The 23,150-nt window shown below is 46.0% G+C and overlaps 1 protein-coding gene across 1 annotated transcript in view; it reads left to right on the top strand.

Annotated features, from left to right (window-relative positions):
- Positions 1 to 13,340, top strand: part of ANKEF1 (ankyrin repeat and EF-hand domain containing 1) — a 36,745-nt gene extending 23,405 nt beyond the window's left edge. Inside the window, exons 5-10 of the mRNA XM_088478083.1 lie at positions 40 to 163; positions 1,754 to 2,576; positions 9,463 to 9,689; positions 9,815 to 10,011; positions 12,876 to 12,983; positions 13,129 to 13,340. Of these exons, the coding sequence (XP_088334209.1) occupies positions 40 to 163; positions 1,754 to 2,576; positions 9,463 to 9,689; positions 9,815 to 10,011; positions 12,876 to 12,983; positions 13,129 to 13,278 (1,629 nt within the window). The 3' untranslated portion in view covers positions 13,279 to 13,340. The remainder of the gene's footprint in view (positions 1 to 39; positions 164 to 1,753; positions 2,577 to 9,462; positions 9,690 to 9,814; positions 10,012 to 12,875; positions 12,984 to 13,128) is intronic.
- The last annotated feature ends 9,810 nt before the right edge of the window (positions 13,341 to 23,150 follow it).

Here is a 23,150-nt window from a genome sequence, read left to right as displayed (position 1 = left end):
TCGTTGCATGCCCCTGACATTAATCCCTCGGCATTATAGATCCTAATGGTGCTATCTGCATACAAAGCGGACATGGGAATCATTGCAATGGATGGAAACACAGCCCTCCACCATGCTGCTAGCGGTGGGTTTGCTGATTGCTGCAAGTTCCTTGGACAAAGAGGTGGGTGGCAGTGCTGACCATGAGCATAATACGGTGTCATTCCCCCAGCTTTGCACATTGCAGCTCACATCTTGGGCTCCTACAAGAAACTTCACCATTTGTACAAGTGATTTGTGTGTTATATATTATTACATATTTATCTTCTGTATAGTAAAATGTTAGTACTATGGGTCTCATTCAGACCCGCTCGCGAGCGCAGGACGCTTGCAAGCGGGTTGATGGTACCCAAATGCGCATGCGCACAACGGAGGCTGCTCCGTCGTGCGCATGTGCGAGACCCGGCGAGCGACGGGGAAGCCGTCGCTCGGGTTCTCCACCTAAGGGGGCGTGCTGTCGATATGAGTGACAGCACGCCCCCTTTGGTGGGCGTGCCGGGGGCGTGGCTGACAGACGGAGGCGTTCCCATGGGAACGCCTACCGTCTGGGTCCGGCCCCACTGACATCACTAGTGATGTCATTGGGAGTGATTTTGGCTCTGATAGAGCCAAAATCACTCCAGGGCTTGCGGCAGCGAGACCCTACCGCAGGTAGTCGGTATCGGTATGTTAATCTTTTTGCGATGTCAGCGCCAGGATTCTAATAGCCGGATTCCCAAGCGCCGGCATCGAATACCGATTCCGGCAGGTCGATACCTACACATGGGTGTAATGCTACTGATGTGTCCTCAAACACATTTCACTTTTGTGCCATATGACGGAAGAGGCCTGGCGCATTTCCCATACTGCGTGATCTCTCCTCAATTTTGATCTTATTTGATATATAAGTATATATGTCTGTATTTCTTACACATGCTGTGTGTGCTACAATATGCCCGTCTCCATGATTAGTTGAACCATGTAAGTTCTTTACTTAGGCTTACACTATTGCAGGAGGGTCTACAACATCTCTCATAAAGTAGGTGACAAATATACATTAGGGCATACTTATTAATTATCGGATTTTAGACCCGATAATTATAATTTGTATAATAGCAAATTAAGGATCACAGGAATGTATTAAAAAACACATTCAGGGAAAGGGGCTCCGATAGGAACCTGTCCCTGTGACTTGTAGGTGTAAAGTGATCGTTGATACATCCGGTCTCATTACTGCACATGTGTACTCATCACACCACAAATGTGCGAACGTCCATTGATGGGAGGGATATTACCCAAAAATGGGGGTTTTCCAGGAATATCCTGAAAATGTTGTTAAAGAGCAATTGAAAACTATTATTTGCTGTGCCCCCATCCTTAGATACATCCAGGGAACACTTCATATTTGTGGATATCACCCAAAAATTGGGTTTTTTTCAGGAATATCCTGAATATTTTGATAAATAGGCACCTTTATCCTATACAGTACAGTGTAACCTTATGCTCGTATTTAATCATATGTGTCCAGTGTAACCATTGTCTAATTTATCTATGCAATATTCTGATGTGGTGGTGAAATTGATGCCTGTTGGACATATTAGACAATGTCTTGCAAATAATTCTCACAGAGATTTCTTTGCTTTGGGTATCATCTGTTGTGTTACCAATGTGATATTATTAGCGTGTTTGGGCAGTGCTGCTCTCCATCTAAAATTAATAATTGTGTTTGTAACAGGATGCAATCCTACTTGGAAAAATACAAAAACTCTGACACCCAAAGCAGTTGCAAAGGAGGGTGGTTTCAAGGCTGCAATGAAGGAATTGGGGAAAGCAATGCGTCTTTTTAAGAAATTTTCAAAGCCAGGAGTACAAAATCCCAACCCGCCGTGGTGCCTAACGCTACATGATTGGTCGTTTGAGCACCAATTAGCTCTTCAAAAATCTTTTGCTTTGTTGGATACCGAAGATGGAACTGTCGCAAGAGAGGACTTTGTATCGGTCCTCACAGAGAAGGGAGCCCCGGTGTCTGAAGAGGAAATGAAAACTATGATTAATCTTCATGAGATAGGCAGGGGAGGGAAAATTAATACCGAAGAGTTTTTGAAAGGATCTAAGTACTTACAAAAAGCATTTTTGCTCTCTTCATATGGTCCAAAAAAGAAAAAAGGAAAAAAAGGTAAGAGGGGGAAAAAAGGAAAGAGTACACTACCCATGCCAATCTGTATGATGCCAAGTGACCTGATTTCACACCGGGAAGACACTGGACTTCCCAATTTTATGATCAAGACTTTTCATAATGTTACTGATGTCAATCGATTTGACTGTGACCACCCACCTCTAAATCCAGTGATAGATGACACCGGGTGGTACATGGATGACCTGGAAAAGGTGTATACGCATATAAATATTGCCACCAAAGCCGGAGACCTGGAGTCCTTGAAGAGGGCTTTTGAAGAAGGAGTCCCTGTAGATGTGAAGGACACTTTTTATAAAACACCCCTAATGTCTGCATGTGCTCACAGAAAAATGGACGTTGTGAAATTTCTTCTAGATAAAGGGTAAGCTTACTTTTTAATTTTCATTATTTAATTACCACTAGGGTGGCATTGTGCAGGACATGACTAGAATTAGAAGTAGAATACAGATGTGTCCTCATACACCTAGCCTCAATATGCCATGTGGCGTGAGATGCCTGGCACGAGTGAGCTGCTGTCTTGTGCGCGTTCACGAACCAGCCACTGCGATCGGGACTGTGATGGCGGTGACTACGCAGACCCATCGCATAGTGATTGACAGGAAGTGCCGTTTGTGGGTGGTGACGGGATGGGCGGAGAAATGCAGGCATGCCAGTGCGTTTGAACGCCGATGAATGGGCATGCATAAATTATCCACTGTGATGCTTTACGCAGGCTGAGCACTTATAGCATGCAATGAAGTTAAGTTAGTAAGGTCAGAGCTTGTGCAAGTGTGCGTGAGGCTCCGATGGGACTCAATTGGACCGATGGTTTTGCAATCTTGCTAAACATTACGGATGTGTGTAAGGTAAAGTGGGCATCCTTGTGTAGTGCTGCGGTGGCATAGCGATTGCAATGAATTAACAGACTATCGCAGTTGAACCTTGTGCGTAATCGCTATTGCAATTGCAGTTGTGATCGGTAGTGAATCAGGCCCTTAGAGACTGCAGTGATAAATTTTATATGCGACAATTGTATATCTGAGTGCAACTCAGTCTGAATCTGTCCAACAGAGCTTGGCATGAATAAGAGCCACGGCCCCTACATCGTAGCACTGCGTATACATTTCAGACTGAGGGGTCTATTTACTAAGCAGTGTTAGGAGACAGAGGCCCTGATTCAGATCCGGACGCTCTGACAGAGCGCTCGCTCTGAATCAGGGCCGTCCGGCTCTTTTTTAGAGTGGCCTCCTGGCTGCTCGCATAGCTGTGGATGACCAGCCACAGCTATAGCGAGCGGCCAAAAAGATGGCCGCCATGGTCAAGACCCTCGGGACCATCGCGCTTGCAACGAGACCCTTGTGGTAGGGTCTCGTTGCCGCAAGCCCTGGAGTGCTTTCGGCTCTATCAGAGCCGAAGGCACTCCCACTGACATCACTTGTGATGTCAGTGGGGCCGGCCCCAGACGGTAGGCGTTCCCATAGGAACGCCTCCGTCTGGGCAGCCACGCCCCCGGCACACCCACCAAAGGGGGCGTGCTGTCACTCACCATCGACAGCATGCCCCCTTTGGTACGAGACCCATAGCGACGGCTTGGCCGTCGCTATCCAGGTCTCGCGCATGCGCACGATGGAGCCGGGTCCGTCGTGCGCATATGCACTGGGCCAACATCGACCCGCTTGCGAGCACTCAGCGCTCGTGAGCGGGTCTGAATTAGGCCCTGAGTGAAAAGTGATAAGAAAGTGATAAGGTGCCAGCCAATCAGCTCCCAACTGTCATCTCACAGGCTGTGTTTGAAAAATGACAGTTGGGAGCTGATTGGCTGGCACCCTATCACTTTCTTATCACTTTTCACTCTGTCTCCTAATACTACTTAGTAAATAGACCCCTGAGTCGCACACCGATTTGCAAGTGTTACATATCAAATTAATCAGTGCAGTCTTGTGAGGCAGTTTTGTCACATCGCGTTGCGAGTGCGACTAATACGCACATTTGAGCGGAAATGTCGCACAGAACCTGACGTGCCGAGAAGGACTGTTTGGCATGACTGGGGCATTAGTGTATAAGGACACGTCTGTAGGGTAAATGATATACATATTCCAACATTCATGAGTAAAGGTGTTGCAGAATATACTTATTTGTCCAAGTATCAACACATAGAGAAGAATGTGGAACACATATCAACACATAGAGAAGAATATAACATAACATAGCATGGAGAATTACCAACAAGATTATATAATACAGTATATTATCATACTAGAGATAGTTCACAACAGGGACAATTTAGGACACAGTGCCACTTAATGTCCCTCCAGTGTAGTCACACAAGTAACACTCAACCTGTAGCTGTGGCTTTACTTTAATACCACTGAAACTTAGGGCCTGATTCAGAGCCGGACGCTCTGACCAGAGCGCTCGCTCTGAATCAGGGCCCTCCTATCTAAACTTGGAGCGGCCTCTTGGATGCTCGTATAGCTGTGGGTTACCACCCACAGCTTATGCGAGCATCCATGATGATGGTCGCGATCAGGGCCGGCCCTAGCCCAAATTTTTTGGTAAGCGAGTAGGTTTTTTGGCGCCCCCCCTATGCAGTGCCCGCGGTAGTGGTCCCCCCTGTGCAGTGCCCCTTGTGCCCCCATTAGTAAGCTTATACAGTGCCCCCAGTAGTAGTCCCCCCTCTTGTAGTGCCCCTAGTAGTCCCCCCTTGTAGTAGTCCCCCCATTGTTGTGCCCCCAGTGGAGGATTCCCCCTCATGTAGTGCCCCCAGTAGTAGTCCCCCCCAGTAGTAATCCTCCCTTCAAGTGCCCCCAGTAGTAGCCCCCCTTCAAGTGCCCTCAGTAGTAGTGCCCCCAATAGTAATCCCCCCTTCAAGTGCCCCCAGTAGTCCCCCCTTCTAGTGCCCCCAGTAGTAATCCCCCCTTCAAGTGCCCCAGTAGTAATCCCCCCTTCAAGTGCCCCCTGTAGTAATCCTCCCTTCTAGTGCCCCCTGTAATCCCCCTTCAAGTTCCCCCAGTAGTAATCCCCCCTTCAAGTACCCCCAGTACTAATCCCCCCTTCAAGTGCCCCAGTAGTAATCCCCCCTTCAAGTGCCCCCAGTAGTAGTCCCCCCCTTCAAGTGCCCCCAGTAGTAATCCCCCCTTCAAGTGCCCCCAGTAGTAATCCCCCCTTGTAGCCCCCCCCAGTAGAGACACACGTTATAAAAAACAAAACAAAAAAAAAACACTTACCTGAACCCCCCGCTCCTGCTCCCGCCGCTGATATCCGCTACTCCCGACCATTCTCCAGGGCCGCTTTGCATTATGGGAGAGACGTCGTCATGACGACGTCTCTCCCATTACCCACTGCGGGAGCCGGAAGATGGCTCCCGCAGTGGGAGCTACAGCAGCCGACAGACTCTCATCAGCTGCTGAAACAAACACACAGTTGCCGGCTCCGGCGGCTGTGTGTTTGGCACTGTGTAGCGCTGACCGAACTCCGTCCGGTCAGCGCTACACGCGCGGTGCAGCTGTGTCACAGAGACACAGTCTGCACCGCGGTAATTCTGCATGGCCGCGGCGCCCTTCACTACGTGGCGCCTTACGCGGCCGCGTACCATGCGTAACCATAGAACCGGCCCTGGTCTTGCAACGAGACCCTGCGGTAGGGTCTCTCTGCCGCAAGCCCAGGAGTGATTTTGGCTCTATCAGAGCCAAAATCACTCCCACTGACATCACTAGTGATGTCAGTGGGGCCGGACCCAGACGGTAGGCGTTTCCATGGGAACGGCCTCCGTCTGGCAGCCACGCCCCTTGCACGCCCACCTAAGGGGGCATGCTGTCACTCACCATCGACAGCACGCCCCCTTTGGTGCGAGACCCCGAGCGACGGCTACCCTGTCGCTCGACGGGTCTCGCGCATGCGCTCGACGGAGCTTCCTCCGTCGTGCGCATGCGCATTTGGGCACCAACGACCCGCTTGCGAGCGTCCTGCGCTCGCGAGCGGGTCTGAATGAGACCCTTAGTCTGTCAAACCCATTATTCTTAATGACTTGTTATATCTTCCTCCAGGTTTGTTTGGCGTGCATGGACTTTATTCTTCTGCTGCCTTTTTTATATGTTGACTTCCTTTTCTGAAAGACGTGATATGTCTTCCCAGGATGTGGGTTCACATACACTTATTGCACATTCTTTGTATGTAAGGCATAAGGGTGGTTTACCCATATATTGCCTTAGGGCCTGATTCAGAGCCGGACGCTATTTGCGGTCGTTCGTTCAAAAAAAAGGGGTGGCTATTCAAATGAACTGTTCACTCTTTGCGGTCTGTTCACGCCTCTAGGTCTGAACGAGCGAACAAAACTTGTGGTCGTTTTTTGGGAAACTACGCCCCCTGGCCGCTCGCATCCTACGTCATGTCCGCTATTTATTAGATTAATCGAGTACATCGACCAGGGTATGAGCTGCTCGCTATTCTTGTGGTTGGTTTTTGCTACCACAATTTTGCGAGCAGTTCTGGCTATAAAATAACCCAGTGACGTGCTCAATGACGCTACTGTTTTAATTATGCACACCCATAAAACGCCCGTTTTGACCTTTAAGCACGCCTGCGATCGGATCTCCACTCCCCGTTTTCAAGCACCTTCCCCTGTTACCACCCACATACGCCTCCTCCTGTCACTCAAATTATCAGGCATTCGCTATTTTGCGAACACATGAATTTCGTCCGCACTGACTGGTTCGCGCATGCGTATAACGATCCGTACGCATGCGCAGTTGGGCAAACATCGCTTGGAGCGAACGAGCGGCCGCTTACGAGCGGCTCTGAATCAGGCCCTTAGTTTGTATTCTGTTCCTGACTGTGCGCTCTCATCAAAGGGGTCCAAACCTATTGGTGATTTATTGTTGGACTTCTTCATTGCATCAAAGTCTAGCGAGGCCATTACATCATCCCTTAGATCTTCAACAAAAGTTATGCTGTTGCTAGTCACCGTGTCTGTTCTTGGGTCTTGGATTCTGTATCCTCTGAAAATCTCACTGTATCCAACAAGAATCCTTCCCACTGCTTGGTTTTGTAGCTTGTCATATTTTCCTTCAGGAATATAAACAAATGCTTTTCATCCAACAACTGTGATGTGTTTTTCATCATGCCACATTTCATGTGATATTTTCTCTAATGTTCTGGAGAAAAGTCTTTTTTGCAAGTAACTAGATGTTGTTGTTGCTGCTTCACCAATCTGAACATTTCAGTCAGGGTTCTGTTCTTCCTTTCTCTACTCCATTTCTGAAACTCTCTTGATGCTATGTGCCACGTTGTCCAATAATTCATCTTTGTCCATTAGACAAATGACTGTATATCTGCAATATTCACTATTAGTCCTAATTATATAGTATGACATCCTTTGGCAGGTTCATTTCTACTGTATGCTAGTGTTTATCTAGCCTGGTTTTTAAAAAAGTGTACTGTGAATCATATTCGCCTATTCCAATGCATTGACTTTCCGCACCGGCGAAAAGTCTTTGGAATTAAATACAGTGATAAGTTTTGGCCTTGAGAAATGACGTCACCGGTGTAAACTTTTCGCCGAAAAAGGCTTATCGCGGCTAATTGAAAATGTCCATAAGACTCATTTTCGGCAAAAACAATTGCCCAGGACAAGCAGAGTAGCATGGGATCTGGTGCACCCAAAGGGTCTGTTTGGCGCACCTGCAGCAATGATGTATGAGAACACATCTATAGCTTACTGATTTGGATCTTTAATGCATATTTTGTAATGCATCCCATATGCCTTTTATGGTACATAGATGTGGTGGACAGGGCTAATTGACTCAATACGTTATCCATTCATATTAAAATAAATAAAGAGATAGTTTAAACAAATAAATGATACTTTATTACAAAGTAATTGTAGATCTGCTACTATAAGACAAGAAGCATATTTACAAAACTCATAACACACTTGAAAGAATTGGGAGTATATATGGGCTCATTGGCATATCTTTAATTGGTGCAGGGTGTGCGGTGCACGTGGGCCCACACCGCACACCCTGCATCTATAATTATACATACCTCTCTGGAGCCCCGTGATGGCTGGCACTGCAGAACAGCACATATCTGGTGTTTTGCACATACGCAATAGAGAAATCTCAGAGAAAGTGGCGCGGGCGCCATGTTGCTGGAGTCCTGCGCATGCGCAGTAGACTTTGGCACAAATCCAGAGTCTACAGCGCTGCTAGAGACGCGGGGGCCCGTACGGACTATTGGCTATATTTTGTGCATTCAGATCCCTCTCCAGTAATTACAGCTTGTGCATAAAACCCATCTCCCTGCATGAGAATGTTAATAAATAGTCCCAATAAATAGTTTCTTATTGCATGCGGTATGTGTTGATAAAAAATATATAAGTATCAGGGCTAGAATACGATCCTTCATAATTAGGCCCCTATGGGTCTGTATATGAATTCTTCTGTTTACATGATTATTTAGGCTTGTTAAATTGTTGAAATGTTATATATTTACTACATACTCATTAGCAAACCGAAAGGCAACAATGGGAAAATAGTAGGGTTCCGTTAATATGATCTTTTCATAGATGCTACTTGTGCACTACTTCCCCATGGGAATCGCTATGTAATGCCGGCTGTCGGGATGTCTCCTGTCAAAATAACGACAGCGGCATCCCCATGGTTAGTATCCCGACAGGGGTCGGGTAAGTATACTTACCCTCCCCCCTTCTCCCCCTAACCCTCCCTTCTTGTAGCCTAACTTAACCCTCCCCACCCCGCACACTAAACCTCCCCGTTAGTGCCTAAACCTAACCCTCCCCCCTTAGTGCCTAACCTTACCCCCCAGTGGTGCCTAACATTAACCATCCCACCTAGGGGTGCCTAACCCTAACCTCCCCGTTAGTGCCTAAACCTAACCCCCCCCCCTTAGTGCCTAACCTTAACCCCCCCAGTGGTGCCTAACCTTAACCCCCCCAGTGGTGCCTAACATTAACCATCCCACCTAGGGGTGCCTAACCCTAACCTCCCCCTCACAAAACCTAACGCTAACCCCGCTATGCTACCTAAACCTAACCCTCTCCCTCGCACGCGGCTAACACTAAGGGCACCCCAGACTTACCTCGTTCGGGCAGGCGTCCTTCTGTGTTCAGGTATCGGGATTAAGATAGGCTTCAGTATTTTCTTATCTTAAGTCCCTTGTCAGGCTTCCCCCGTCGGGGGTGTCACTTGATTCATGCACTGATATACTCTCTAATATCATATAATAATATCATATCGTTTTGTTCCCAGTGCTGACGTCAATGTCAGGGATAATTTCATGTGGACGCCTCTGCATCACGCCTGTCACGCGGGTGAGAAAGACATCGCTGAACTGCTGCTAAAACATGGAGCCAGGATCGATGCAGTGGCTCTCAGTGGATCCACGCCACTGATGAGAGCAGTAGAGAGTGGAAGCTTGGATTGTGCTCACTTTTTAATACAATCAGGAGCAAAAGTACAAATTGTGAACAAGAAAGGTAAATTGTAGATAGAACAAAGCTTGTCTGATGATAAAACCGCATGTATAAATGAGACCTGTAGTTATTACTGCTTATATCGAGGTTATTATAATATCTACTCTTTTGGTCTCTTATTTTTTTAGGAGAAAATGTTCTTGATGTTGCAAAAGCCTACGCCGACTGCAGGCTGATTGACATGATACAAGCAAAGCTGGACAGCTTGCCAAAGCCCAAAGAGAAGAAGGGCGGCAAGCGGAAAGGCAGAATGGAAGCAAAATTAGGAGCAGCATCTAGGCCTCAGACTTCTGCAGCCTCGGAACCCATTCCTGCGGCACAAGAGGTAAATTAACTAATACTTGTCATTTCTCTATTGGACAACCTTTATGCAGCTGGGCCACTGTTTATCTAAATCAGGGGTAGCCAACCCTGGTCCTCAAGAGCTACCAACAGTGCATGTTTTGCAGGTCTCCTCACAGAATCACAAGTGTAATAATTAGCTCCACCTTTTCAATTGTGTTAGTGAGTAATGACTGCACCTGTGCACCAGCTAGGTGGTCTGGAAACGTGAACTGTTGGTAGCTCTTGAGGACTGAGGTTGGCTACCACTGATCTAAATGCTAAGAGCAGCAGAACACAATCAGGTTAGTATGATTCCATAGGTCAGACTAGAATGTTTCTATTATGTCTTACTAAATATAAGTGGATATATGGCGTCCTCCTGCACTGTGAGCTACAGTGTCTACCTGCACATACAGCACGCAGCAACAAAGGGGTCCCAACCCAATTGCTACACGGTGGAGTGAGCTCATAAAGGGGTAAGCTGTCATTTAATACTATTTGTAAAACAATCATATAATAGCATAAAATGGAAGTATTGGTAGTTGTGTGAATACACAATGGCACTTTGCTGACAAAATCACTATAAAGATGAATAAAGGTGCGTACACACTGGGCGATTAGGAAAGACTGTACGATTATGACATTGTAATCGTACAGTCGTTCCTGTTCCCCCTGTAGAGCCTACACTGAACAATCAATCGTTCAGTGCAGGCACACTCCATCTTTCTTGAACATGGCCAATCGGTCGTTATCGGCAGATTGACCGGCATGTTCAGGCGATGATAGATGTGGGTAACGACCAGCGGGAGCGCGCATCGCTGGTTGTTTCCAACATTATAGTGCACGATTTGTAAAGGATTAATGAGCGATTGAACGATGACGATGTCGTAATCGTTCAATCGCTCATTAATATCGCCCAGTGTGTATGCGCCTTTAGGCTCCAATTTGTTTTCCCCTTTTTCTAAATCACACTGTTAATTGTCCCAAAATAGATACTCCTAATATACCAAAATATACATAGCAAGTGGAGTACTGTAGATTCCTATAACTGTTTTACATTATTTGGATCACAGAAAGGCTTTGTTTGCCCAACTAAAACTCAGGCCACATTGGTATCCTGGGTACTCATCTCATAGTAATAGAAGCCATCTCATCTCATTTTATTGGTCACAAGGCCACCATGGCTAAGCTTTGGGCAGAGGGGTGATCTACATTTCAAGGCTCCAAGAACGTTCGGGGATCTTCACTGTAACACCACCAGACACTGGGAGGAGGGGTTTGTATTTTAAACTTGCCTCCTGAAGAGGGGTAGCATTGAATACTAGCTACTAATATGCATTGTGTTTGACTAGTTGTTGAGATTGCTCTTTGTATTGTATAAACCTCTAGAATGTTCTCTGTATTCTATAGAGATCACTGGAATGTTTTCTACATTGTAATGTGGTTTTTAAGATGCTTTCTGTATAGTATGTTGGTCATAAAACCTCCCCAACATACCGCTGATCTGTAGATCCTTCAGGGCAGGAGTCATTCAAAGTGGAAAATAAAAAAACACACAATTATATAATGACAGGTTGACTTTAGCCCTGAACATAAAAGTACGGTAGACATTTGTTCTACTTTCATGCGCTAACTCGTGCTGCCTACACTAATGCAGGAAAAGAGCAGGAAAATGTTGAAATGTATTTTCCATGTTCTTCATGTCTTCTTTATTAAAGTCTGCAGCTCATTAAAAGTGGATTAGACACACACATACGCATGCATACATATTTGCCAAACCTATGCTTTTATTCATTTTCAATAAAGCTTTCACAGCATGATAGAGATTCATATGACAATGGTAAGATGACAAAAAAAAAACAGGGAGTACAAAAACATTATACTGAAGATACTGAAGAGGATTCTGAGTCAGGCAGCATCTGCAGTCACATCTACAGTATGTGTCCGCTCTGCCCCAATATGTCCCATGGGGGGAGGGACGTGTCATGATGCATTACCCCCAGGGCCGAGGGGCGATGTCGCTAGCGACCCGAGGGAACGCGCATATTATGGGTACACACTAGACGATGCACCCTATATGTCGCACCGATCCGCGGGATCGGACGACATATCGTCTAGCGTGAACCCAGCATTACAGATTTGTCCTTGGTGCAGAAGATCTGTCTGAAATGCGCAGTACAGATGTGTCCTCATACATCTAGCTTCCTTGCGCGTTAAACAGCCCTTCTAATCACGCCATGCAGTGACGTGACTTGGTAGCGCCGAGCGTCTTATTGTGCGACTTTTTACATTCAAATGTGTCTTATTCAAATAGCGATGCAAATAGGTAACACAAGCAGCTTCTGCTGCTTAAAATGATATGCAGCATGCCTACATTCTATGTGCATCTGCATGTGCAATGCTACGTTAGTGTTACAGCCGCTGACACTGTAACGTAGCGTTTCGCATGCAGATACATACGCTGATGCACATAGAATATAGGCATGCTGCATATCATTTTAATCAGCAGAAGCTGCTTGTGCTAGCTATTCACATCACTATGTGAATAAGACGCATTTGAAGGTTAAATTTACACGAAAGACGCTCATCGCTACCGAGGCACACAGAGCTACCATGTTATGTGTGGCGCGACTTGTAGCGCATGGAAGATAGATGTATGTGGACAGATCTGTATCTCTGCCTCAGGTCCATAACATGTCATTTCCATGTCAACATAACATCCATGTCAACATTATAAATGTCGACATTTTATACCACACCTCAGTTAAACAACACATTGGCAATGTAAATTCTCTATTTAAAAAATATAAGCCCTGCAATAGCAACATATAATTTCTAATGTTTGTTTTCATTTCCACTTGGCAGTTATCAGTTCCAACTAAACTCAAGACCAAGAGTAATCTTGTTCAACTAAACAATCTGATCGAGATCGGGGAAACAAAGAAGGTGGACATAACTTTTATACCTAAGACGGTAAGAGGTATAAAATTATTGTCTGAATTGGCCAACAGTGGTGTTAAAGTCGCCTTAAAAATTAGATTTTTGGACACAATCAACCTATACATATCAATGATATCTGTTATCTCCTAATCATTGACTGTATTTTATATTTTCCAAGATTTGGGTCTCCGAGCCCACGACAGCCGGTCTAATTAGAAAGAGAGAACAGCAGAGGGAACGATTTACATATAAAGTGGATTTTGAGAATTTCCAAATGCCATTCAACAGAAACCTAACGGAGAAATCCTCGGCACTTTTAACACATTGACCCTTCAACGTTCATTCGAATAGAGCTGTTTGTAGGCAAGAATAAAATATAAGCGTAATTGACTTAAATTATGGAATTCTTCTTTAATACTGATCAATATCAGCTCTGACGAGTACAATAGTTACAGTGCAAATATTCAAGGTGCGAGATTCTAGCACAAGTGCGTTTTGTCAAACATTTTGTAATTGTTGGCGATGTCAAATTGTTTCAATATATTTATTAGGAAAAGTTTTGCAATATTAATACGACGCAGGAAACAGGTTCTAAAAATGCAGACCATGGTTCCCAATGGCCACGTAACCACTTATGTCGTTACTCATGATCTGGAGTGTTGCTGTAGCATCGTGGCGCCATTTACCACAAGTACAGGCGTTGGGGAACTTAGCTGACTCCAGTTACCCTGTTTGGGTTTCACATGCGGTTTCACTGTCATTTGTACTTATGTTTTTTTATGAAAAGAAAACATTCCAGGGGGGTTAAAGACCTGTTGCCAGAAACATTGTACTGTTAAAAAATGACAGGGAATGCACACAGTATTAATCGTATGTGCAGAAGTTTTTGTTTTACATTTTTTGTTTTGTAACTTGAAAATGTACTTGTATTAAGTGACCTAGAATTACATAAAAGATGTGCATACTTGGCTATCCGACTCTCACGTGTTTTGGATAACCAATAAGATAAATCCAAACTAATCCGAACTTGCGCTAATTTGGCGAAAAGAACCGAGTCAAAACCGAACCCTCTCCGATGGATGTGGGCGTGGTGTCGCATTCACGTAATTTAATGCGAAACGTATCATCCGACTTTCCGGCCACTCACTTCTGTTGGGAGGTGGGTGACACCAGATAACTGGTCGACTCTGTCGGGAGGCCAAGAGTCCTCTCCCTTTTCCAATTTAGGACTCTCTGGGACCTTTTGGGACAGTTGCTAAGTATAGATGTGTACTTTATAGGGATACATATTTCGTACAAAGGGGACTTTTTACTAATATGACGCCAATAATGTGGTGTAATCCATAGAAACACTCTAAGTTATATTGTGTGTGCACTGGCCAGTGTGTACAGACGATACAGTATGTCTGTGAACGACGTCGTTCACAGACATATCGCGTCGGCTCTGCGGCTCAGCCGATGCCCAATATATCTGCAGATGTATTAGGGCATCATACTGTGTGTACGGGCGGTCAGCATACATCTATGAATCAGGCCTTATATTCAAATCTTGGCAAATTGAATATTTATCTGTCATGTTAGCTATTGACATCAGTAAACAATTTTGAACCTTTTTTTTGTTTATATAATGTTATGTGGTTGTCCACCTTCAGAAAAGATGAAAGTCAATATTTTGGGGAATTTGTTTGAAATCCAACTGTTTATGTAATTGGAAATTTACTTGGTGAAAAATACAGCAACCTGATGAAGAAAGTGTTCCTTATGAAACATAACAGTCTTCATCTTGTCTTATTCTGCTCAAATAACGGATTACATATGGAAGGAGCTATACACAGTCCATGATGGTGTGGATCTGATCCACCCATAATGTTACTGGAGTGTGATTACTTACTGCTCCTTTGGACAAACCCTGCTATTTAACTGCAGAAGATTTTCCTACCCCTCTTTACCGTGTAGTGGGGTAGCACCAGAGCTAAAGACACAGGAGACAGCGGGGACTAATTCAGAGCCAAACGCAATCCTCATGCACACAATGCCGATGATCTCGTAGTTGAGTGATTTTTTTTGCAACTGTCCATGCATGAAAATTTCTAAAGACTTGTGTGTCACAGAGTGTATGTCACAGAGTGTGTGTCACAGAGTGTACTGTATGTCACAGTGTGTGTCACAGAGTGTATGTCACAGAGTGTGTGTCACAGAGTGTATGTCACAGAGTGTGTGTCACAGAGTGTACTGTATTTCACAGGGTGTGTCACAGAGTGTATGTCACAGAATTAGTATCACAGAGTGTGTGTCACAGAGTGTACTGTATGTCACAGAGTGTGTGTCACAGAGTGTACTGTATGTCACAGAGTGTGTGTCACAGAGTGTACTGTATGTCACAGAGTGTATGTCACAGAGTGTACTTTATGTCACAGAGTGTGTATCACAGAGTGTATGTCACAGAGTGTACTGTATGTCACAGTGTATGTCACAGAGTGTGTGTCACAGACTGTGTCACAGAGTGTACTGTATGTCACAGAGTGTGTGTCACAGAGTGTATGTCACAGTGTACTGTATGTCACAGTGTGTATGTCACAGAGTGTATGTCACAGAGTGTGTGTCACAGAGTGTACTGTATGTCACAGAGTGTATGTCACAGAGTGTACTGTATGTCATAGAGTGTATGTCATAGAGTGTATGTCATAGAGTGTACTGTATGTCACAGAGTGTGTGTCACAGAGTGTACTGTATGTCATAGAGTGTATGTCACAGAGTGTACTGTATGTCATAGAGTTATGTCACAGAGTGTACTGTATGTCACAGAGTGTATGTCACAGAGTGTACTGTATGTCACAGAGTGTATGTCACAGAGTGTGTATCACAGAGTGTATGTCACAGAGTGTATGTCACAGAGTGTGTGTCACAGCGTGTATGTCACAGAGTGTGTGTCACAGAGTGTGCGCATAAAGTCACTGCTGCGATCAAGACGGACGGTATTTATTCAAAATGCTGCGGGAAAGTGATGGGTGTTCCTGGACAGAGACTGGGAGGTAGCTAGTAGTGTACGCAAAAATGTGGTCTGTACATAGCTGCAGGCATTGGAGGCTGTAGTAGACAGAGAAACTGCACCTGTCGTAGGGCTGATGCAAGTTTCCATGGTGCGACCAGTGGTGGCATATAAGAACGCACCAATCGGTATTTCAGCTTCTCAAACATTGCACATTCGGCCGCATGTACGTATGCGAAGGGAGGAGTTTGTTTCGGCATTTGCATAAAGTCGCCAGACACTGCTGCGTGCACTTCTGCATGCGACTCAGAATCAGATCCCCACCCACCTGCCCATCATACACACACACGCACGCACGCACACACACACACACACATACACACTTGTGTAAGTGTCGTGCAGCAGTCCCATCCAGCTAAGTATCTGGAATGAATGTGCATGTGCAGAAGAGAGCAATGACCCAGGCCCAGTGCCACAGACTTTGCTATCTGCTGTACCCATGCCATCTGATCTTTCCAGATACAGTGCCACAAAGAGGGCACCGCTGAGAGCATGTATGAAGGGGGGTCCATGTGCAGCGCACACCCTGCACCTATTATAGATAGTCCACAGACAGCTTGGAGGAAAGCTGGATTAAAGAGTCAGCCTCCCTCTCTCTATGTATATAGGGCCTGATTCAGAGCCGGAAGCTCTTGAAGAGCGCTCGCTCTGAATTAGGGCGTTTTGTTTTTTTTGTTGCGGCCCCCGGCCGCTCGGTAAGCTGTGGGTGATAACCCACAGCTTTTGCGAGCGGCCAGGTGATGGTTGTGATGGTCTCGTCTGTCGCAAGCCCCAGAGAGCTTCCTGCTCTAACAGAGCAGGAAGCTCTTCACTGACATCACTGGTGATGTCAGTGGTGCCTCCCACAAATGGCAGGCGTTCCTTCGGGAACGCCTCCGTTTGTGTATCCACCCCCCTCCCCGCCTACAAAACGGGGCGAGCTGTCAATCAACATCGACAGCCGCCCATTTTGTCGTGAGCCCCGGAGCTTGGGCAGTACCCCACCATCGACCCGCTTGTGAGCACTATGCGCTCGCGAGCAGGTCTGAATCAGGCCCATAGTGTACATGATGGCTAATCAGACAATATAGTCTGGAGCCCTGTACACTACACATGCATGGGTAACAGGATCCCCTATAAATCGCATGGAAAGCCCAGACTTACGCTGTGGCAGCTGTATGCCTCCCATGGCACCTCCTCCCCAAACTATACTCAGGAAAGGAAAACTGGCAATCTGCGTAACTACTCAACACTAAGCGGCCGCTGTGGAGCTGAAGACAAGTCAGTTTTGTGGACGGATCTTGCACGCTTTTGCACTGTACATGCTCAGTAGCTCAGCGCACACATCTGCCGGCTATTCAAAGTCATACACAAATCAATTGTATCTCCTCTTGCTGTTGAAGGTGTTTAACGAGGTGTCCGGCCAACACATAGGCAAAGGTTAGCGAGGTCATGTGGGTGCTAGTGCTGGTGCAAACGTGCACCGATAATGATGATGGCCATGAAACTAAGCGTACCTTTAGAGGAGGTGCTGTCGCCTAGATGCATACAACTCTTCATGGTGGCTTGTGATTGGTCCTTCTGCTCGCACACCCCTGCGCCACCATTCTAAGGTAGTGAACGTAATTAATTTGCCAGTTCTGTATTACAGAAAAATGGAAACCTCTGGCTAAGGGGAGGGGGAGCCTTACACTACCGCCTATTGCAGCTCTATGAAAAGCAAAAGCCGATGACAGAGTGCCTATTTATCCAAATGATGTATTCTTACTATATCATAGCCCTAATTTAGAATCAACCAGTGCACTGTCATAGTTGAGATATATATTGTTCAGTCCAGTAATTATTCAGCTTGGATCGCAACTGCTAATACACATGCAATCAGCTGATTGTGGTGTTCGCATGCGTACGCATCGCAGTGCGCCTGCGCAAACCTGCCACTGCGATCGGGTCAGCAATCGCAGTGACTACGCAGGCCCATCGCAGTGTGATTGACAGGAAGTACCATTTGTGTGTGGTGATGGGGGATGGTCGGCGCCTCAGTGCGTTGGAACGCCGTTGCGTGGGCATGCATAAATTATCCACTGCGATGCCATACGCAGCCTGAGCTCTCATGAGGTTAGCAATTTCTGAGTAAGGTCAGAGGTTGTGCAAGTGTGCGTGAGGCTGCGATGGTACTTGATTGTACCGATGATTTCTCAGTCTTGCTAAACATTACGGATGTGTGTAAGGTAAAGTGGGCGCCCTTATGTTATGCTGCGGCAGCATAGCGATCGCAATGGATTAGCATACTATCGCAGAGAGACTGCGTGCGTAATCGCTATTCCATTAGCAGTTGCGATCGGTAGTGAATCAGACCCACAGTATAGTATTAGATTACATGTGAGGAAATGACATCAAAGGCACAACGAGCTTAGGGCCTGATTCAGACCCACTCGCGAGCGGCTGTCCGCTCGCAAGTGGGTCGATGGTGTGCACTGAGCATGCGCACGACGGAGGGAGCTCCGTCGTGCGCATGCGCCAGACGCGACGAGCGAAGGACTTTCCTTCGCTCGTTGTGTCTGATCAAAGGGGGCGTGCTGTCGATGTTGATTGACAGCACGCCCCCTTTGGTAGGGAACGCCTACCGTCAGAAGCCGGCCCACTGACATCACTAGTGATGTCAGTGGGAGTGATTTTGGCTCTGATAGAGCCAAAATCACTCCAGGCCTTGCGGTTGAAAAACTCAACCGCAGGCTCCGGCTCGCAGTGGCGATGGTCAAGACCATCGCGACCATCAACCTGCACGCTCGTATAGGCTCTGAGTGGTGACCCACAGCTATACGAGCGTCCATGTGGACGCTCCATTTTTATGGAGGACGGCCCTCATTCAGAGCGAGCGCTCTGCTCAGAGCGTCTGGCTCTGAATGAGGGCCTTAATCTGTAAATCAATCAAGGATGACCTGTGCCATCTGCCATGCACAGCCCCCCCGACAGTCCTCACCACAGTGACAGAGAAGGCACAGACCAGGAGAAGGGAACCCTGCAGTGCCGGCACAGGGTAAGTATAGCGGGCAGGGGCAGACCCATACCTGGCACACTAGGTTCCCAAAGCTACTGGTAGAATTATACAAAAAGAAAATCAATAGCCAAAAAATCATCAGGTTGGATCGCAAGACTGTGTTCGCACGCAGCCAGCCGATGTTTGCATTCTGCGCATGCGTATAAGATGCAGTGCGCGTGCACGACCCAAGCACTGAGATCGGGAATGCGATCGCAGGCAGTACGCAGACCCAGTACTCAGTGATGGACAGGAAGTGCCGTTTGAGGGTGGTGACGGGGGGCGGTCGTGCGAACGCAGGCGTGTCAGTTCGAACGCCGTTGCAGGGGCGTGCATAAATTATCCACAGCAAACCCATACACAGCCTGAGTACTCACTGCGTGCAGGAAGTTTAGCAATTCCTCCTTCCTCCAGGTCAACCACTATTCTGCGTCTTGGTCCAATGGTTCTCAATTGTACCGATGTTTTTCGCAATCTTGCACATTATTACCTATGTGAGAGAAGGCAAGGGGGCGTCTTTATGAAGTGCTGGGCGTCTTCATAATATGGTGCGGTGGCAGTGCGGATGCATTCATTTGCATATTCTCGCAGCGGCCGGGTGGGTGTGAACACAGCCTTGCGATCCAACCTGAATCAGGCCCTAAAAACAATAGCCACTTTCAAGGTAAGAAAACAATTTTTAAATTACTTATAGCAATTGATTAGTGAAAAATTTAATAATTAAATGTATTATTAGGAATATTTAATTGCTTGCTATGGCTTTGATGATTTGCACAATATTGTAGTAATGTTACTAATCAATAAAAGAGCTACTAATATATTATTTATTTGCAATAGAGAATACAGACCCCAGTGGTGGCTACTTAGTGGTATTGACAGGTCAGTATTTTGACCTTAACTATTGTTACAGAAATTCTACTCTAATGTTCTAATATCGAAATATATGAGATGCCCTAATGATAAATGAAAAATCTGTATGAAATATAGAATTGTGTAACTATGTTTACTTACATATACTCACCCTATGCGCAGGTTATCTGAAAATCGTGATGTATTTGTTTTACACTTACAAAGTAGTACTTGACTACCATATGACTTGTGACATGTTCCTTGTATTGAATTAAATGGGTTGTTTTTAAAAACATTTTATGATTTATTTCTATTGTAATGAACATGGCAAGATTCATATGTGTAAGTCATTATGTCTCATTAAACTTTTATATGTCTGCATCTATGACTTGTGTTTTGTTTCCTTTATATTATTATTATTATTATTGTTTATTTATATGGCGTCACAAGTGTTCCGCAGCGCCTTACAAAGTACATAAATAGATTTACAGTGACTTAAGCTGGCCACACATCTAAAGATTATCTGTCCAACCAGCCAACTAGTTGATTGGCTGGAATGAAAATCTGGTAAGGAATACAAAAAATGGACAAAAACTGTTGTTTGAATAAATAGTTTAGATCAAATATTTAACAAACTTGTCTGACATCCATTTTCATCTGTTTTTTGGCATTTAGCAGCAAATTGCTGATCATCATTTACTCCCATACGTTACCAGATTTTCATTCCAACCAATCAACAAGTTGGCTGGTTGGTTGTAAGTTGGTCTAGTGTGTGGCCAGCTTTACAGTACAATACAATACAATACATTACAGGGCATGGATAAAATACATTGCTACATTCGCGACCATAACACCCAGATAAGCAACAATGCAAAGCAACCAAGTGTTAGGTGCCCTGGTAGAGAGTAAGAAGTAGATGAAGGTAGAGTAAGGAGAAGCACAAGAGGGTAGAGGGCCCTGCTCATCGGAGCTTACATTCTAGGGGGGAGGGACAGACAGACAGGGGTGAAACAGATGGGGTAGGCAGGGAGAGAGGAGTATGTAGCAGTAAGTTAAGATGAGAACTGAAAGACTTTGATGAAATAGTGGCTCTTGAGAGCCCGTTTGAAGGATTGAAGAGAGGTGGAGAGTCTGATGGGAAGCGGGAGAGAGTTCCAAAGGTGGAGAGCAGCGCGGGCAAAATCTTGGAGGCGGGAGTGGGAGGAAGTAATCAATTGGCATGAGAGGTGGCGTGCATTTGTTGAACGAAGAGGGCGGACAGGAGAGTGAAGGGAGAGGAGATCAGAGATGTAAATGGGAGAGGAATGGCTGAGGGCTTTGTAAGTGAGAACCTTAAATTGGGTTCTAAAAGGGAAGGGGAGCCAGTGGAGATTTTGTAGGAGAGAGGAGGCAGATGCAGAGCGTTTTGAGAGGAAGATGAGCCGAGCAGCAGCATTGAGGATAGACTGGAGAGGGGAGATAAGGGATTTGGGAAGGCCAGATAGGAGGAGGTTACAGTAGTCCAATCTGGAGATGACCAATGAGTGAATGAGGATTTTAGTGGCATCCTGGGTGAGAAAGGGTCTAATCTTGGAAATATTTTTAAGATGAAAACGACAGGACTGTGAGAGATTCTGGATATGTGGTTTGAGGGAGAGGGAGGAGTCCAGAATAACTCCAAGACAGCGCACTTTGGGGCAAGAGGAGATAGTTGTGCCATCAATTGATAAGGAAATTGTGGGAAGTGTGGTTCTATAGATTGTAAGCTTGCAAGCAGGGCCCTCTTACCTCTATGTCTGTCTGTTATTACCCTGTTTTGTTCTATCAATGTTTCCAATTGTAAAGCGCAACAGAATATGCTGCGCTATATAAGAAACTGTTAATAAATAAATAATAATAAATAAATTATGCAGGGGGAGGGAAGATGATTAGCTCAGTCTTAGACATATTAAGTTTAAGAAATCGCTGGGACATCCAGGAAGAGGTGGCCGAGAGACAGTTGGAGACACGAGTGAGGAGAGAGGGAGAGAGGTCAGGGGAGGAAAGGTAGATCTGAGTATCATCAGCATAGAGATGATATTGGAGGTCAAAAGGGCTGATGAGTTCACCTATAGAGGATGTATAGAGTGAGAAAAGGAGAGGTCCAAGAATAGAACCTTGGGGAACACCTACTGCAAGAGGCTGTGGGGGAGAAGAGGAGACAGAGAAGGATCGGTCAGAGAGGTAGGAGGATAGCCAGGAGAGGGCAGTGTCACGTAGACCAAGGGAGTGAAGGATTTGCAGAAGGAGAGGGTGGTCCACAGTGTCGAAAGCAGCAGAAAGGTCAAGGAGAATGAGCAGAGAGTAGTGGCCCTTGGATTTAGCAGCAAGGAGGTAATTCCTGACTTTAGTGAGGGCAGTTTCAGTGGAGTGGAGAGAATGGAAGCCAGACTGAAAAGGGTCAAGGAGGGAGTGAGAGGAAAGAAAGGTGGTAAGGCGCTAGTAAACAACACGCTCAAGAAGCTTCGGAGGCAAAAGGGAGGAGAGAGATGGGACGGTAGTTGGAGAGAGTGTTAGGATCAAGGGTAGGTTTTTTAGTATGGGGGAGACAAGGGCATGTTTGAATGCAGATGGGACAGTGCTTGATGATAGGGAGAGATTAAGGAGGTGGGCAAGATGGGAGCAGGCAGAAGGAGAGGTGTAGCGGAGGAGACGTGAAGGGATAGGGTCAAGGGGGGAGGTGGAAGGGGGGGAGGACTGGATGAGGGACATGACTTCCTCTCCAGATACAGGGGAGAAGAAAGTTAAAGTCGGTAAAATGGAAGGAGAGGGGTGATCTGGGAAGAGAGGAGGTGGATAGCAGGGGGACTGGTGGGATATGATGTCCTGACGTATGGAGTCAATTTTAGATGTAAAGTAGGTAGCAAAGTCAAGGGCAGAAAGCGAGGAGGGGAGGTGAGGAGGGGGTGGGCGGAGGAGGGAGATGAAGGTGGTGAAGAGACGTTGGGGATTTGAGGACTGAGAGGAGATGAGGTTCTTGAAATATGACTGTTTAGAGAGGGAAAGGGCAGCACTGTATGATGAGAGCATAAATTTGAAATGGAGAAAATCAGCCTTAGAGCGTGATCTTCTCCACTGTCGCTCGGCAGTTCGCAAACACTTTTGCAGGTATCTGGTGCATTTGGAATGCCAAGGTTGAGGTGTAAATCTGCGAGGGTGAATAGTGATCACCGGAGCAACAGAGTCCAGAGCAGAAGTAAGGGAGGTATTGTATAGAGAAATGGCTTGTTCAGGGCAGGAGAGAGACAGGATAGGGGAGAGAAGTGAG

Source organism: Taudactylus pleione, unplaced genomic scaffold (genome assembly GCF_031769625.1).
Source record: "Taudactylus pleione unplaced genomic scaffold, aTauple2 ptg000206l, whole genome shotgun sequence".
Classification (NCBI taxonomy): Eukaryota; Metazoa; Chordata; class Amphibia; order Anura; family Myobatrachidae; genus Taudactylus; species Taudactylus pleione.
Note: the sequence above shows the minus strand (reverse complement) of the source record. Positions and strands in the feature narration are given on the sequence as shown.